The 17,813-nt window shown below is 45.2% G+C and overlaps 2 protein-coding genes across 2 annotated transcripts in view; both read right to left on the bottom strand.

The window, feature by feature from the left end:
- Positions 1-17,813, bottom strand: part of LOC135361541 (uncharacterized) — a 71,043-nt gene that overhangs the window by 10,098 nt on the left and 43,132 nt on the right. The window lies entirely within an intron of this gene.
- On the bottom strand, positions 14,255-16,268 carry LOC135361543 (ral guanine nucleotide dissociation stimulator-like). The gene is made up of 4 exons (XM_064570068.1): positions 15,938-16,268; positions 15,305-15,337; positions 14,833-14,954; positions 14,255-14,617 (listed from the first exon to the last, which is right to left on the bottom strand). The coding sequence occupies exons 1-4, from the start codon at positions 16,019-16,021 to the stop codon at positions 14,581-14,583; spliced, it is 276 nt and encodes a 91-aa protein (XP_064426138.1). The 5' UTR covers positions 16,022-16,268; the 3' UTR covers positions 14,255-14,580.

Raw genomic sequence — 17,813 nt, 5'->3', positions numbered from 1 at the left:
TAACATGGGTAGAAGAACTCACCTTCTCATGCACCAGCCGTGACCGAGGTATAAACACGAAAGACCCACCAGGCTTCCAACACCTAACAATCAGCTTCTGCCCAGGAAGGACTCAACCCTGAGTCCTGCCTCCTCTGTCCCCAACACAGACACACAGACACACACACACAAAGACACACACACACGATGAGGGACGAGAGGTGCGGCGCTGCTCAGGTGGAATCACAATTTTGTCCCAGCCTGAATTGGCCTGCCTTGGGCTCCTTTGTGTTACCTTTCGGTGCCTTCTCCAAAATGACCGGATGCGTCGGGACTGATGGCTGAGCCAGTGTCTACAGCGACTAAAAAGATTCTCACTCTGAGCTTTCTTGAGCCCAGATCTTCTGCTACCAGAGAAACAACATTGAAACATCTTGCTCTCCTGACTGTCTCCAGTCAAGTGAGCTGGATAGGGGCTATCTCTAGAATGTAGGTCCTTGGTTACCACAGTTCTAAGTTCTGTTGAGGTCTATGACCACAAAGAAGTGAGGTCACTTTTTGAAGATTCTGTTACCCGGGCCCCTCCTTTCAATCAGACTTATCCAAAGTGCCCTATGGGCTGTTCACTGCTCCTCCTCTTCCCCCATGCCAACTGCTTAACCACACAAAATTAGTCAAAACATCCCTCTTCACACATCCCTGAAAATGTAATGAAGATCCTAGCTTTGAGAAGACAGAGCTGAATCTGGGCCTCCTTTTTCTTACCTATTCTTTGCCCTGGGAAAATCACTGTGCCTCTCAGGTCTTCCCCAGTCTCCAAACCTTCACAAAGGGGATGAGGCTAGAACCTACTTCCTAGGGACCTCAACAGTTGTATCTGAGATAATATCTCTTACACCTGGGGGATGGTGTCATATGTATCTATGACACAATTTAGTGATTGAAGAATTACAAGAAGGGGTTGGAACACCACTCAAAGCAGACCTGGGTTCCAGCAGTATAGTATTGAAAAAGTCACTTCCAACTTTGCCTCATTTTCAGGTCAGAGCCACGGGCGGGGGGGGGGGGGGGAGATGAAATTAATGTAAATTCAGATATTGTTATCCTCTGGCGTAAAATTGTTCCATTGTCTCCTGTTATATTTAGAATAAGACCCGGGGCGCCTGGGTGGCTCAGTCGTTAAGCGTCTGCCTTCGGCTCAGGTCATGATCCCAGGGTCCTGGGATCGAGCCCCGCATCGGGCTCCCTGCCCCGCGGGAAGCCTGCTTCTCCCTCTCCCACTCCCCCTGCTTGTGTTCCCTCTCTCGCTGTGTCTCTCTCCGTAAAATAAATAAAAAATGTTAAAAAAAAAAAAAAAAAAGGATAAGACCCATGATCGTCATCACAGCTTATGGGGTGGACTGCCTCCACAATGGCTTTCAGTGATCCCCACCCCTGGTATACACATCCCGGTGTAACCACTAAGCATTTAGAAACTGGGCTTTGACCAACAGAATATGGCCAACGTGATGGGATGTCTAAATTTGAGACAAAATGCCAAAAACACTCTCTTTCCTCTCACTCCATCGCTTGTGTTTCCTCTCTCTGGCACGCGCTCTCTCTCTCCCTCTCTCTCTGACTTGCTCTCTTTGTCATATCCCCAGGCAATCAGGCCCTGATGCTTTGAGCTGCCCCGTTAGAGGCTCACATAGAAGAGAAACAAGGGAGTGCCCAAGCTGACAGATGGGAAAGAACTCAGTCTCTCTGTTGAAACTGCATTGTGAGTTCTGTGAGTGAACTTGGGAGCAAATCCTCCACAGTCCAGCCTTAGATGAGGCTACAGCCCCAACCTTGTGATACATCCTGAGGCAGAGACACAGGGGGTGTCATGCCTGGACAGCTGGTCCACACAAATGGTGAGATATTAAATATTTGTAGCTTTAAAATGCAAGGTATTGGGGCAAGGTAGTCAGAGAGGAAATGGTAACTAACACAGTCCACGAGGCCCCAGAATCTGGCCCTGCCCACATTGCCCACCCCCTCTCTCCTCCAAGGCTCCCTCCAGCCACACTGGCCACTTTTCTAACCTTTTCTGATCAAACCCACTTTTGCCTGTGAGTCTCTGTCTCAGTGGTGCCTTCTCCCTGACACACGGCGCCAAGACTTGTGCAGAGCGGCTTCCTCTTGTCATTTGGGTATCGGCAATGTCACCCCAGTGAGGCCTTTCAGACCCTGCACAGTCCTCCCTCACAGCATCCCACTTTGTTTTCACCACAACACTTGCTCTTTCTTTTTTCACATCTACGTTTTGGTGCTTTTGTCTATCTCCCCCCGAGACTGTGAACTCCTGGCAGGCAGGGACCACTGCCCACCAGCGCTCCTTAGCAAAGCATGAGTGCTTGGTGCATAGTTGCTGAAGGAATAAACGGGAAGATCTTGTACCCCTCCTCGTGTTTTTGAGCACTCAGATAGTGGAGATGAATGCTAGTAATAGGAGATGCAAGTTGTTTCTGGGGCAGGGGGACAGCGAAAAAGACCTCTGTATGACTCTTGGATGCTCCAGTAGCTCAAGAAATGTATAGTTGGTACTGTGTAAGTTTAAGGTGTACAGCATAATTACTGGTCACACATGTATTGTGTAATGATTACCACATTAAGTTCAGTTAACATCCCCACCAAAAAATTATGTATTTCCTTGTCATGAGAAGTCTTAGGATTTATTCTCTTAGCGCCACTCAAGTATACTACACGGCAGTGTTAATTTATACAGTGCTTTTTTTTTTTTTTAAAGATTTTATTTATTTATTTGAGAGAGAGAGAGAATGAGAGACAGAGAGCATGAGAGGGAGGAGGGTCAGAGGGAGAAGCAGACTCCCTGCCGAGCAGGGAGCCCGATGTGGGACTCGATCCCGGGACTCCAGGATCATGACCTGAGCCGAAGGCAGTCGTTTAACCAACTGAGCCACCCAGGCGCCAATTTATACAGTGCTTTATGTCAACTATCTCAATAAAACTGAAAACAGAAAAAACAAAACCTCAGTGGGCACCACTGACACAGGAGGCTACCTTCTTCCTGGAGGCCAGCAGCTGTACGGCACCCCAGCCAGGAACACTAGCAAACAAGACAGGAACCTTTATTTGAGTTTCTGCATGATAGAGGCTCTCCAGAGTCCCAGGGGTAAAGGAGAAGGACCTGCAGGCTTCCAGGGCTGTAGGAGGGGCTTTGAGAGACCCTCATGCTCCCCTATTTCTATCCCCCCTGCCCAACAAGTGTCCTCTTAACTCATGAGGCATCCTTTTCTCCCAATTTTTATTTAAGTTCTAGTTAGTTAACACATGGTGTAACATTGTTTTCAGGAGTAGATTTTAGTGATTCAACACTTATATTTAACCCCCAGTGCTCAACATGACATGTGCCCTCCTTAATGCCCACCACCCATCTAGCCCATCCCCCACCGACCTCCCTCCATCAAACCTCAGTCTGTTCTCTATCGTAAAGAGTTTCTTACGGGTTAGCCCAGTGATGGCTGTTAAGGAGGGCTCGTATTGCATGGAGCACTGGGTGTGGTGAGCAAATGAAGAGTCATCGAGCATTACATGAAGAACTAATGAAGTACTGTGTGGTGGCTAACATAACGTAATAAAATAAAATAATAAAATAAAATTCTTCTTTAGTTTTTATTTTATATATACGTTATATATATAACATATATGTATTCTCTTTTGTTTCCTTGCATTGTATTTTATTTTAACTTTGTATGTTTATGATATATATATTTTTTTTCTTTACTATTTTGGGATCTAGGTTCTTTTTTTTAAAGCTTTTATTTAAAAAATATATATATTTTATTTATTTGTCAGAGAGAGAGAGCACAAGCAGGCAGAGGGAGTAGCAGGTTTCATGCTGTACCGGGAGCCCAAGGCGGGACTCAATGCCAATACCCGGGCATCATGACCTGAGCTGAAGGCAGACACTTAACCTACTGAGCCACTCAGATGTCCCAGGATCTGGGTTCTTTTAAGAAACAAGCCAAAATATACCCAGGGTCTAGTTTATTGTTTTGTTCTGTTTTACTCTTTGTTTGATTTTTTTTTTCTTATTTTGTTTTGTTTCCATTTTCTTCTAGTTTGTTTTGTCTGTATTTTTCTGTTGTTGTTGTTGTTCTTTTTGTCTTTTCTCTGTCTATCATCTATTCTTTTCTGGACATAATGATGAGCCAGAGAAGCTCCTCCAAAAAGAAAAAAACAGGAGGCAGTACTCACTGCCAAGGATTTAATCAATATGGATATAAGGAGGAGGTCAGAACTAGAATTCAAAACAATGATTATAAAGATACTAACTAGACTTGAAAAAAACAAAGGCGGTAGAGAATCTCTTACTGTAGGAATAAAAGAATGAAAATCTAATCAGGCTGAAATTACAAATGTTATTACTGAGATGCAGTAGAAAATGGAGGCTCAAACTGTGGAAAGAGCCAAGATGTCCATCGACAGATGAATGGATAAAGAAGATGCGGTATATATACACAAAGGAATATTATGCAGCCATCAAAAGGAATAAGATCTTGCCATTTGCAACGACGTGGATGGAACTGGAGGATATTATGCTGAGCGAAATAAGTCAAACAGAGAAAGATGTGTATCATATGACCTCACCGCTATGAGGAATTCTTAATCTCAGGAAACAAACTGAGGGTTGCCAGAGTGCGGGGTGGTGTGGGAGGGATGTGGTGCCTGGGTGATAGACACTGGGGAGGGTATGTGCTCTGGTAAGCGCTGTGAATTGTGCAAGACTGTTGAACCTCAGATCTGTACCTCTGAAACAAAGAATGCAATATATGTTAAGAAAAAAAAAAAAAAGAAGAGGAAGATAGCAGGAGGGGAAGAATGACGGGGGGAAATCGGAGGGGGAGACGAACCATGAGAGAGGATGGACTCTGAAAAACAAACTGAGGGTTCTAGAGTGGAGGGCAAGTGGGAGGATGGGTTAGCCTGGTGATGGGTATTAAAGAGGGCACGTTCTGCACGGAGCATTGGGTGTTATGCACAAACAATGAATCATGGAACACTACATCTAAAACTAATGATGTAATGTATGGTGATAAACATAACAATAAAAAATTAAAAAAAAAATGGAGGCTCTAACTGCTAGGATAAATGAGGTAGAAGAGAGATTCCGTGATATATAAGACAAAGTGATGGAGAATAAGGAAGCTGAGGAAAAGAGAGAAAAACAACTACTGGATCATGAAGGGAGACTTGGAGAAATCAGTGTTACCATAAAGTGAAATAATATTCAAAGAATAGGGGTCCCAGAAGAAGAAGTGTGGGGAAAGGGGCAGAAGGTTTATTTGGACAAATTATAGCTGAGAACTTCCTTGATCTGGGGAAGGAAACAGACATTCAAGTCCAGGAGGCAGAGAGAACTCCCCTCAAAATCAATAAAAATAGGTCAACACCACTACATATAACAGTGAAACTTCCAAATATCCGGGATAAAGAGAAAATCCTGAAAGCAGCTTGGGACAAGAGGGCCCACAAGAGATTCATTTTAGATTCAAAGACACCTCCAGATTGAAAGTGAGGGGGTAGACAACCATTTATCATGCTAATGGATACCAAAAGAAAGCTGAAGTAGCAATCCTTATGTCAAACAAACTAGATTTTGTTTTATTTATGTTTTATTTTCTATTTAAAATCAATTAATTAATGTATAGTGTATTATTAATTTCAGAGGTAGGATTTAGTGATTCATCGGTTGTATACACTACCCAGTGCTCATTACATCCAGTGCCGTCCTTAATGCCCAGCACCCAGTTACCCCATCCCCCCACCCACCACCCCCTCCAGCAACCCTCAGTTTGCTTCCTGGAGTTAATAGTTTCTTATGGTTTGTCTCCCAATCTGAGTTCATCTTATTTTATTTTTCCATCGCTTCCCTTATGTTCATCTCTTTTGTTTCTTCAATTCCACATATGAGTGAAATCACCTGATATTTGTCTTTCTTTGACAGATTTATTTTGTTTAGCATACTACCCTCTAGTTGCATCCACATCGATGCCAATGGTAAGATTTCATTCTTTTTGATGGCTGAGTATATATATATATATATATATATATATATATATATATATATATATATAATTACATCTTCTTTATCCATCGTCTATCGATGGACATCTGGGCTCTTTCCATCTTTTGGTTATTGTGGACATTGCTGCTATAAACATTGGGGCTCATGTGCCCCTTTGAATCACTGTTTGTATCCTTTGGATAAATACCCAGTAGTGCAACTGCTGGGTCTTAGGATAGTTGTATTTTTAACTTTTTGAGGAACCTCCATACTGTTTTCCAGAAGAGCTGTACCAGCTTGCGTTGTCACCAGCAGTGTAAGAGGGTTCCCCATTTCTGCATCCTCACCAACATCATTTGTTTCCTGAGTTGCTAATTTTAGCCATTCTGACTGGTATGAGGTGGTATCTCATTGACGTTTTGATTTGTCTTTCTCTGATGCTGAGTGATGTTGAGCATTTTTTCATGTGTCTGTTGGCAATTTGTACGCACACAAACTAGATTTTAAACAACGACCGTCATAGGAGATGAAGAAGGACACTATATCATAATAAAAGTGTCTATCAAACAAGAAGGCCTAACAATGGTAAATATTTATGCCCCTAACATGGGACAGCCAATTATATACACCAATTAATAATAAAACTAAAGAAACACACTGATAATAATACAATAACAGCAGGGGACTTTAACACCCCACTCACTGCAATGGACAGTGGAAGAAGGAAGAAGGAACTTCTGCTTCATCCAAGCAGAAGATCAACAAGGAACAAGGGCTTTAAATGACATATTGGACCAGATGGACTTCACAGATATACTCAGAACATTTTATCTTAAATCAAAACATTCTTTTCAAGTGCACATGGAACATTCTCCAGAATAGGTCACATACTGGGTCACAAATCAGAACTCAACTGGTACAAAAAGACTGAGATCATACCATGCATATTTTGAGACCACGATGCTCTGAAATTTGAAGTCAACCACAAGAATGAATTTGGAAGGACCACACATACATGGAGGTTAAAGAACATCCTACTAAAGAATGAATGGGTCAACCAGAAATTAAAGAAGAATTAAAAGAATACTTGGAAGCAAATGAAAATGGAAACACGACAGTTCAGAACCTTTGGGAGGCAACAAAGGCAGACCTAAGAGGGAAGTATATAGCAATACAGGCCTTTCTCAAGAAACAAGAAAAGTTTCAAACACACAAGCTAACCTTACACCTAAAGGAGCTGGACAGAGAAGAGCAAATAAAGCCTAAACCCTGCAGGAGAAGAGAAATAATAAAGATTAGAGTAGAAATCAATGATCCAGAAATAAAGACAAAACAAAACACAAAAAACGGTAGAGCAGATCAACAGAACTAGGAGCTGGTTCTTTGAATGACTTAACAAGATTGATAAAATCCAAGCCAGACTTCTCAAAGACAAAAGAGAAATGACCCAAATAAATAAAATCATGAATGAAAGACCAATGCCGCAAAACTATAAACCATTATAAGAGCATATTATGAGTAACTACATGCCGACAAATTAGGCAATCTGGAGGAAACATATAAACTACCAAAACCGAAACAGGAAGAAATAGAAAATCTGAAGAGACCCAATAACCAGCGAAGAAATTGAAGCAGTGATCAAAACTCTCCCAACAAACAAGAGTCCAGGGCCGGATGGCTTCCCAGGGGAATTCTACCAAACATTTAAAGAACAATTAATACCTATTCTTCTGAAGCTGTTCCAAAAAATAGAAACAGAAGGAAAACTTCCAAACTCATTCTATGAGGCCAGCACTACCTTGATCCCCAAACCAAAGACACCACCAAAAAGGAGAAATACAGGCCAATATCCCTGACGAACATGGATGAAAAAAAAGTTCTCACCAAGACGCTAGCTAATAGGATCCAACAGTACATTAAAAGGATTATTCACCATGACCAGGTGGGATTTATTCCTGGGCAGCAAGGGTGGTTCAACATACCCAAATCAATCAACGTGGCACACCACATTAAGAAAAGGAAGGATATGAAACACAGGATCCTCTCAATAGATGCAGAGAAAGCTTTTGACAAAACACGGCATACTTTCTTGAAAGAAAAAAAAAACAACCCTCAACAAAGTAGGGATAGAGGGAACATACCTCAACATCATAAAGGCCATATACGAAAGACCCACAGCTAATATCATCCTCAACAGGGAAAAGCTGAGAGCTTTTCCCCTAAGGTCAGGAAAACGACATGGATGTCTACTCTCACCACTGTTGTTCACCATAGTACTGGAAGTCCTAGCCTCAGCCATCAGACAACAAAAAGAAAAGGCATCCAAATTGGAAAAGAAGAAGTCAAACTTTCACTCTTTGCAGATGACACTCTGAGTACAAAATCCCAAAGACATCACCAAAAAAATTGCCAGAACTGATAGAGGAATTCAGCAAACTGGTAGGATATAAAATCAATGCACAGAAGTCTGTTGCATTTCTATACACCAGCAATGAAGTAAATCAAGGAATTGATCACAGTTACAATTGCACCCTAAACCATAAGATACGTAGGCATAAAGCTAACCAAAGAGGTAAAAGATCTTTACTCTGAAAACTAGAGAACACTTACGAAAGAAACTGAGGAAGATACAAAGAAATGGAAAAACTTTCTATGCTCATAGATTGGAAGAACCAATATTGTTAAAATGTCTTTGCTACCCAGAACAATCCACACATCCAATGCAATCCCCGTCAAAATACCACCAGCATTTTTCACAGAGCTGGAACAAACAATTCTAAAATTTGTATGGAACCAGAAAAGACCCCGAATAGCAAAAGGAGTGTTGAGAAAGAAAACCAAAGCTGGAGGCATCACAGTTCTGGACTTCAAGCTACATTACCAAGCTGTAGTCACCAAGACAGTATGGTTACTAGCACAAAACCAGACAGAGATCAGTGGAACAGAATGGACCCTCAACTCTATGGCCAACTAATCTTCAACAAAGCAGGAAGGAATATCCAATGGGGGAAAAGACAGTCTCTTCCACAAACGATGTTGGGAAAACTGGACAGCCACATGCAGAAGAATGAAACTGGACCATTTTCTTACAGCATACATAAAAATAAATTCCAAATGGATCAAAGACCTACATGGGAGACAGAAAACCAGCAAGAGCCTAGAGGAGGGGCGCCTGGGTGGCTCAGATGGTTAAGCGTCTGCCTTCGGCTCAGGTCATGATCCCAGGGTCCTGGGATCGAGTCCCACATTGGGCTCCCTGCTCAGCGGGAAGCCTGCTTCTCCCTCTGCCTCTCTCTCTCTCTCTGTCTCTTATGAATAAATAAATAAAATCTTAAAAAAAAAAAAAAAAAAGAGCCTAGAGGAGAACACAGGCAGCAGCATCTTTGACCTCGGCCGCAGCACCTTCTTGCTAGGCTCGTCTTCAAAGGCAAGGGAAACAAAAGCAAAAAATGAATTATTGGGACTTCATCAAGATAAAACACTTCTGCACAGGGAAAGAAACAGTCAAGAAAACTAAGAGGTAACCTACGGAATGGGAGAAGATATTGGCAAATGCCATATCTGAGAAAGAGTTAGTTATAAAGAACATACCAACCTCAACGCCCAAAACACAAATAATCCAGTTAAGAAATGGGCAGAAGGCGTGAATAGCCACTTTTCCAAAGGAGACATCCAGATAGCTAGCAGACACGAGAAAAGATGCTCAACATCACTCATCATCAGGGAAATGCAAATCAAAACCACAATGAGATACCACCTCACACCTATCAGAATGGCTAAAATGAACAACACAAGAAACAGCCGGTCTTGGGGAGCATGCAAAGAAAGGGGAACTCTCTTACACTGTTGGTGGGAATGCAAACTGGTGCAGCCACTCTGGAAAACAGTATGGAGGTTCCTCAAGAAGTTAAAATTGGAACTACCTTACCATCCAGCAATTGCACTACTTAGTGGGTATTTGCCCAAGGGAACAGGACGCTTTTAACAACACATAGGAACAGACTTTCTGATTTAGAAAATAAAAGGGAGAAGTAACGACATAGACAATGGAGAATCTATGGATAAAAATATCAATTCTTATGGGAGAGTGGCTTATAATAAGAAATTAGACTATATATTTTCACTTTTGGATGGAGATCCACAAAATTAAAACAAATGCCTTCAGATTTTGAATTTTTAATGGCAGGAAATATGATTAGCAATGAATTATATATAATTAACAAAAAGCAGTCACTGTCTTGGCTCTTTAATATTCTGAAGGTTTAAGTTTTGATATATTTCATCTTAAATGGTTTTAAACAGCAGGCAGGTATTAGTATATTAAAAATCACCATTATGTTTTGATCCTCTAAAACTGATTCATGATATTTTCTTAGTACATTATTATAAAACTATGCTAGTGGCCTGGATTTATTATTACTTTTTAACCACGCTAGTCACATTGGAGTCCTGTAAAGTTGTTTAAAGAGCTAATATTTAAAAATATTTAAGGTCGCCACTATATTATGAGAAAATGTCAAACATACAAAATACTCTCTTTTGAAAACAAGCTAAGAAGTATATTTTAAATACGGATAATTTGTCTTCCTTTTTAAAGCCAAGAAACTAAAATTATAACAAATTCTGCTTTTGACATACTTGAAATATCGTATCTTAAAATAACATCTTTTAATACACCTACTACTTACTTTTTCAATATATTTAAAATACTTCTGGGGCGGGTGCCTGGGTGGCTCAGTCGGTTAAGCGTCTGCCTTCAGCTCAGGTCATGATCCCAGGGTCCTGGGATCGAGTCCCACATCCGGCTCCCTGCTCAGTGGAAGTCTGCTTCTCCCTCTGCCTGCCGCTCCCCCTGCTTGTGCTCTCTCTGTGTCAAATAAATAAATATTTAAAAAATAATAATAAAATAAAATAAAATAAAATAAAATACTTCTTGGACACCTGGGTGGCTCAGTCGGTGAAGCGTCTGCCTCCAGATCAGGTCACGATCCTGGAGCCCTGGGATGGAGCACCGCATCAGGCTCCCTGCTCAGCGGAGAGCTGGCTTCACTCTCTCCCTCTGTCCCTTCCCCTACTTGTGCTCTTTCTCCCTCCCTCTCTCTGTCAAATACATAAATAAAATCTTTTAAAAATATATATTTTTAAATACTTTCACATTATACGAAAAATTAACCATTAAAAATTAATTTAGGGAGGTATGTAGTTTTATACTTTTACCCTTAGGACTGTGGATTCCATACATCTCTGCCAGGTACATCCCATGTCCCTCAGCTCATTGGACTGGAAGGTCCTGAGATCTTGTATATTCCTTTCATCATCATCATCACCATCATCATCCACGTGTTTCTCTCTCTCTGAACCTGTGCAGGGGTTTCTCCCCCCAGAACAACCCCGAATCTATAAGAAAACCCCAGAGCATTATTTTGACCCACCACGTCCCTTAAAGAACAGATCCTGTTGTAAAAATCCCTAGTGTTAAGGTATTACCTGAGAAAGCAGAAAATAACCCACATGGGACTAGTCCAAAAAAGGCAGGCTCTGAAGAAAATCCTCTGGGACAGACAAGTGGCGGCCCAGCCCCCTCCTTAGCCACTGTGGCGCGCACAGGGGAGTGTTCGCCTCACACTGATGCCACCCCACGCAGTCCTGAAGCCATGGCGAGCCTCCTGGGAAGTTCCTGAGGAAATTACCTCACTGAGGATGAGCTGAACGCCCTCTGAAGGAACACTCACGTGGGCCATCCTCCTCTTAAAGGGTGGAGTCCGTCGCCCCCTGCTGGCTGTCGGGTGTAGCGCAGGATGCTGAGAACTCACTGTTTGGGGTGGCCATGCATGGCCTTTCTGCCTTCCAGGGCCGCGCAGGCTGCTCTGGGATCGCAGGAAATGGATGGGCACCTCCTCCTGGCCAGGTTGCTGAATCACTCAAAAATCTCAATGCCCCAGCTTTCTTGCTGACTGCATCTGTGATGCTCTGCTCTAGCCATGCCTACTCTCTTGCCTGGAACATGCCTCACTCCCTGAAGCCCCACGGCCTGGAGAACAAGGGAGTCATCAGGCTTTTGGGTCATCTCAAAAGAATCGCCTCCGTGCCATGACATAAGGACAGTAACCATTTCAGCTCCCGAAAAAGAGCCACCCATTTCCGCCATCACATTCTCCACTGGATCTTTAACCTATTACATACAGAGAACAGCAGCTCTCCTTGGGGTAAGGTCCTCCTTGAGGCACTAATATGTGGACTTGATCACAATCACAAATAACTGAAGCAGAAGATGAAAGTGGAAAATCTTTGGCTTGTCCTCATTTTGAAATTATGGTCTAGAGGCACTTCCAAAAACTCAAGTGGTGGGGTGCCTGGGTGGCTCAGTCGTTAAGCGTCGGCCTTCGGCTCAGGTCATGGTCCCAGGGTCCTGGGATCGGGCCCCACATCAGGCTCCCTGCTCAGCAGGAGGCCTGCTTCTCCCTCTCCCACTCCCCCTGCTTGTGTTCCCTCTCTTGCTGTGTCTCTCTCTGTCAAATAAATAAATAAAAATCTTAAAAAAAAAATCAAGTGGTTATCTATACAGCTGGAATGCCTTCGAGCTTTGTCAAGGAAGGAATCAAACTGTGTTGGAATTTGTTTTTTTTTGTTTTTTTTTTTTTTAGTTTTCGGTTGTTGTTGTCCTCACTTACCAAGTCCTCTGAAAAACTAATGAATAGGGTGGAACATTAGATCCCCTCTATTCAGTTATGTTTTTGTGCACAAGAACATAATCTGCACTCATACTATCTATAAAATATCTGAAAATGTAAGAATGGTAATACATTTAAAATATGATACAGCTTAAATACACAAAAAATGATTTAGAGAGAACGTGATCTATGTTTCTTAAATAAAGGAACTTACGAATTACATTTTACATTTATCCTCTCAGAATTCTTTGCGTTAAAACTTTAACTCCTAATCATGGTGTGGGAACTTCAGGTGAGCTCAGGACAGTGTCTGTTTTTCACCCAGATTGTACGCAATTCAGTATTTAAATTGATAGTTCTGTGCCCATGCATGTCCATAGATCATCAGTTTGATGGCATTTCCCGTGATGGAACTCCCTGCACCCTCCCCTCTCATGCCTCATCTTGCCAAGAGGAAAGGCTCACCCCTGCCCCCCTTGACGTCACTAAAGCATTAAACTATGGCAAAGAATGCAGCCATTCATGGGCTTGGGCCTAGCTACCAATGTAGGACAGATCAGTAACAACACAGCTGTGTAGACACACTTGTGACTGTCTGAGACCATGGACTTCAGAACCACATGGACCCAGAAGTCATCTTGGCCAGTAAGGGAGAATGTGGGAATTCTCACTGGCCATGTATATGGACCTGATTTTGGCAACTAAGAAACCATCCCACATCCAGCAAGTCCCAGCCAAGAAGGAGTGGCAACGATGGAGGGAATTTCTGCCTTAAAGAGAATTGTATAAGAACTGCGGGGATGCTGAAAATCTTATTCATAGATAGCATAAATGTTTATGGAAGGAGGCCCAGCTGTAGCTTCCAAACACGCATCACAATCTTGATCCCAGATATAAGACAAGTAGGAAAAGGAATTCAGGAGTCATGGACAAATATCCCAGGAGGATTCAGATATAGGTAGAGGGAGGAGGGAGCCCCTAGAGGGAGACTGAGGATGGGAAGTCCTGCCTGCCCTTAGGCTAGTCACAAATTATCATCTGCTGGCCTTGTCCTTTTCATGTGCGCCCTTTGGTCTCTTTTCATGGTTTTCCCTACTTAGTGCTGATGCCATTCCAGATGTTGAGCTAGAGAACTGCAAGTTTTTAATAACTTGTCAAAAGAAACCTCAACAAGAGAAGCCACAAATGTTTCCTCTTCCTCCGAAGTGTGCAAAAGTAGGCGCTGTCCTGGGGCGGGAAGCGGTCCTGGCAAATTGTTAGACTCCCAATTTCAGGGATTGTTGCTATGTCTGTAAGAGTAGCCTCAACCTCTAGACCCTGGGAGGTTGGAGGACTGTCACTGCTCCTCACAGGTGAGCAACACTGAAGTGAACATATCCTCTGAGGAAGGGGAATGGGGGGCCGCTTCACTAGTAAGAGTGTGGCATGGACTTTCTCCTCTCTCACACATACAGTAAGCTGCAAGATTTCTTTATTCAAGAAGGAACGTGAGCATCTGTTCATCATTTAAATTAGCGCAGGAAGTAAAAGAATCAAATAAGAACTCTCAGGCTTTCAAAGCAACAGGACTTTAATATAATAATATTTAAATCTGGCATTTACTAAGTATCACCCCTCCAAATGACTATGTATGGGCCTTGGAGAAGAGAAGGCAGGGGGATGGGTGGGATCATTGTCTCTTCCCCTGGCCTTCAGGGGACCACAGGAAGAGCCTCCCAATGGTCTCCTTCCCCTCAGAGCAGGGGTCCTGGAACCCCCAAGCATCCCAGCTGTGTCCCCACAGCTGAGGGAGAGGTGGCACTGCCAGCCCGGACACTCACTCGCCCCTGAGCTTGACGATGGCTGGCTCTTCTGGGCCTTCCCAGTTCTGCTGGCTGACTAGGATCGGGGCTCCAGCTGGCAGGACAGGATGTAGCTACAGGACAGAGTGACACCTGTGAGCCGGTCAGGAGCCACAGCTAAGGTGTCCTTCCCAGTGTCTGACCAGCAGCTAAAGTCCAGGTACACCAGGGGTCACCGTGCAGCAAGGTCTCGGGCTGTCCAGGGAGCCATGCACACAGGTTCTCTGGACTGGCCACCAGGGAGAGTCTACCACTGCCCGCCCCCATCTCCTGCCTGGCCTCATCTCACCTCTCATTCTCACTGAGCCTCTCCAGGTCTCGGAACCAGGCCCCAAATTGCTCGTTGGGGTTGAGGTTGTAATTATCTGCGGCCACCTGGAGCAGCAGGATCTCCCTCATTATTTCATATTCCTGGGGCCAGAGAGGAGGACAGGATACAGACAAGGCCTCATGGGGGATGAGGACTGGGACAGGGGATAGGTCCGGGGTCTTTGCATACACGGGAACCCTCCTTCCCTCAGTTCCATCTAGGCCATAGCTGTTCTCAAGGGTAGGTGGAAGTAGCCCGTCCTCAAGGAAGTTTGCCTTGATTCTCCCCCCACCCCCAAATGTCAGTTGGCTGGGTCTTCTACTTCTCTGCTATCAAACTTGCCCAACAAACATAAAACATGGGATGGAGCCAGGGAGCAATCTGTTGGGGGGTGGGGGTCTCTGATTTCCACTCCCCAACCTCTCCCGCAGGAAGTGCCACAGCTGCTCACCGCATTCCTTTTCCTGAGATTGATCTCTCCCCCCTGGAAGGCAGACAATCAAAATCCATCGGAAAGAGCCCAATAGCCATTACTAGTCCCTCTATGCCCACTCCTTCTCATGTTGCACTACTGCCGGGTCCCACAAGGGGGCCAGGCACATACAGAAAACGGGACAAGGCTCTAGCCAGGTTCTGGGCCCAAAGAAGGGGGCACATGGGGACAGAGGCTCAGGAAGCTTATAGCCCGGCCCTTTCTGATGATAATACAAGGAGGCTGAGGCCTCAGGCAGGAAGGGACTGCTCACTTATATGCTTCCTGACGTGGAGGGGCCAGACTTGGCTCTCTCCCAAGGGGCATCATATGAGGAAAAGGCTGATTCCAGCTCTGTCAGAACCTGTGCACTGTGCAGTCAGGCATGTCTGCTGCTTTACCAGCCTGGGGAACCCAGAACAATGTCTTATTTATGCGGAGTCTCCCTTCACTCGCCCTTCAGATGGGCATGATTTAGCAGCTCACAGGAGTGGCTGTGAGGTTCTCAGGAGAGGAGTTTTGCCAAGTTCTGACAGCTCAGGGCTCAGCACAGGGGCTCTCTGCTCCCAAGCCTCAGTCATGGTTCCCTGCTTAGTCCCCAGGCTCACCCACCTCCAGATAATCCTCCATGGTCAGGTGCATCATCAGCAGTTCACTGAGAAATGTTCGAAGGTAGGGGACAACACCCTGTGCCATTGTGGTAGGGGTGGGATGAGGCCCTGCTCTCAGGAGCCCCCACAGCCTTTCACAGAAAACTCCTCACCCTCAGCCTCCTGGCCCACCCCAGGGTTCCCACATGGAGCAGACTATGTCCCTCAGCAGCCTCCTCCCAATTCCCCCTCTCCTCACCCTCCAAGACCACCAGACTCCTAATCACTTCCCAGGACCTGACTTTGGCCAATCACAGGGTGTGTGGTCCCAGGCCCCTCCCTACCCCCAAATCCATCCTGCACCCAGCTTTACACACCATCTTCCTGGTCACTTCTAAGGAAGGATTTCAGGCACTGCGACAAGAGGAGTCAGGGCTGGAGTAAGAAGGGCCTTCCTCTCTTGATTTGGAGGCCTCCTGCTGGGAGGGGGAGCCCCTGCTCTCACCCTGGAGCCCCTGCCCCACAGGCACACTTACTTTCTGCTGCTGCTGCTGCCTCTCCTGGGTTTTCTGGGTGTTGATCTCCGGGGTGACAAACTTGGAGGGTGCCTCCTGCCAGGGTTGCGGACAGTGAGGCCACACCACTCCCCTCGCTCAAAGTCTCTTCAGCACTACTACGGGTTTTGGCCACCGGACGTCTGACCTGAGTCATCTGGTACCAGTGCTCTTCTGTCTTCCCAGTGTGTTCTGATTCTGGATCAATCCTAGCTCCAACACTCACTCTGTGTGTGGCCCAGGGACTGTGGCCTGGCCTCCCTAGGCCTGCTTCCTCATCTGAAAAGGGTGAGAACTCCACCCCCCGCACAGGGTCTCCTGAGGACCCAGTGCCATACTTCTATCATCACTGTTCCTGCCCTCGCACATCCAGATGGAGCAGGAAAGATCCACACATTCCTTTCCTCCCTCGGACCTCATCACCACTTGCTGAGGCCTGCACCACAGAATCATCATCTCCCCATTTCCCAGATGAGGCCCGAGAGGGGCAATAAGTTTTTCAGGGGCTCACACATTGAGAGGTCACTGTTCCCTTTTAGCCAGAGACCCTGCCTCAGCGGCTCTCACTCAGTCTGAGACCACCACTGACCACAAATCCTTCCCTCTGGGCTCTTGAGGAAAGTCCAGGCCCCTACCTGGACCAAGCCACAGATGGAGAGGGATGGGGTGTTCTCAAAGTCTGGATAAGCAGCTCCTGCCAGCCTTAGCCGATCTGGAGTCTCTGCATCCAGACCAAAACCAAGGCAAAGCCAAAGATTTCACCTCCCCCAAGCAACAACTCCTCAGGGCATTCCTCAACTCAGCAGTCTTTCTTCATTCACTCAGGAAGGCAACCCTGAAAGCGCTACCTCTGACTGACAGAGAAGAGGATGACAGGACACTTTGTTTCCCCATTTACATGAAGCTTCTGATGAAGGAAGGACCCACTACCCACTGCGAAACTACCATTTCCCCCAGGCCCTCCTCATTAGCCACTGAGGGCATATGTCATTCTCAACTGGACACTCAGGTGAAGACTAGCCAGTGAGTGAATAGCAGTGGCTGCCATAGGGGCACGGTGTGGAGTCACAGAAGGCACACACATCTGTCTCTGGCCCAGCCATTTGGACCCAAGCCTGGGAAGCCTTTTTGTCCACCTGGTCCATGGGAATCCCCCGGGACATGCCCTCCCCTTGGAGGTGTTGCAAAAACAGAAGTAAAAGCACAGTCCTGGCTTTCTGAGAGCACGGTGGGCTGGTCTCGGAAAGAGAGGACTCCCTAACCATCCCATCCCCTCATTAGTGCCAGCAGGATGGGCCCTCACGGAAGCAGGAGACTGGCTAACGTTGCCAGCTGGACAGCCCA

The sequence above is a fragment of the Mirounga angustirostris genome, unplaced genomic scaffold (genome assembly GCF_029215605.1).
Source record: "Mirounga angustirostris isolate CCGP_5_RB_7025 unplaced genomic scaffold, mMirAng1.0.hap1 SCAF_9, whole genome shotgun sequence".
NCBI classification, from domain to species: Eukaryota; Metazoa; Chordata; class Mammalia; order Carnivora; family Phocidae; genus Mirounga; species Mirounga angustirostris.
Note: the sequence above shows the minus strand (reverse complement) of the source record. Positions and strands in the feature narration are given on the sequence as shown.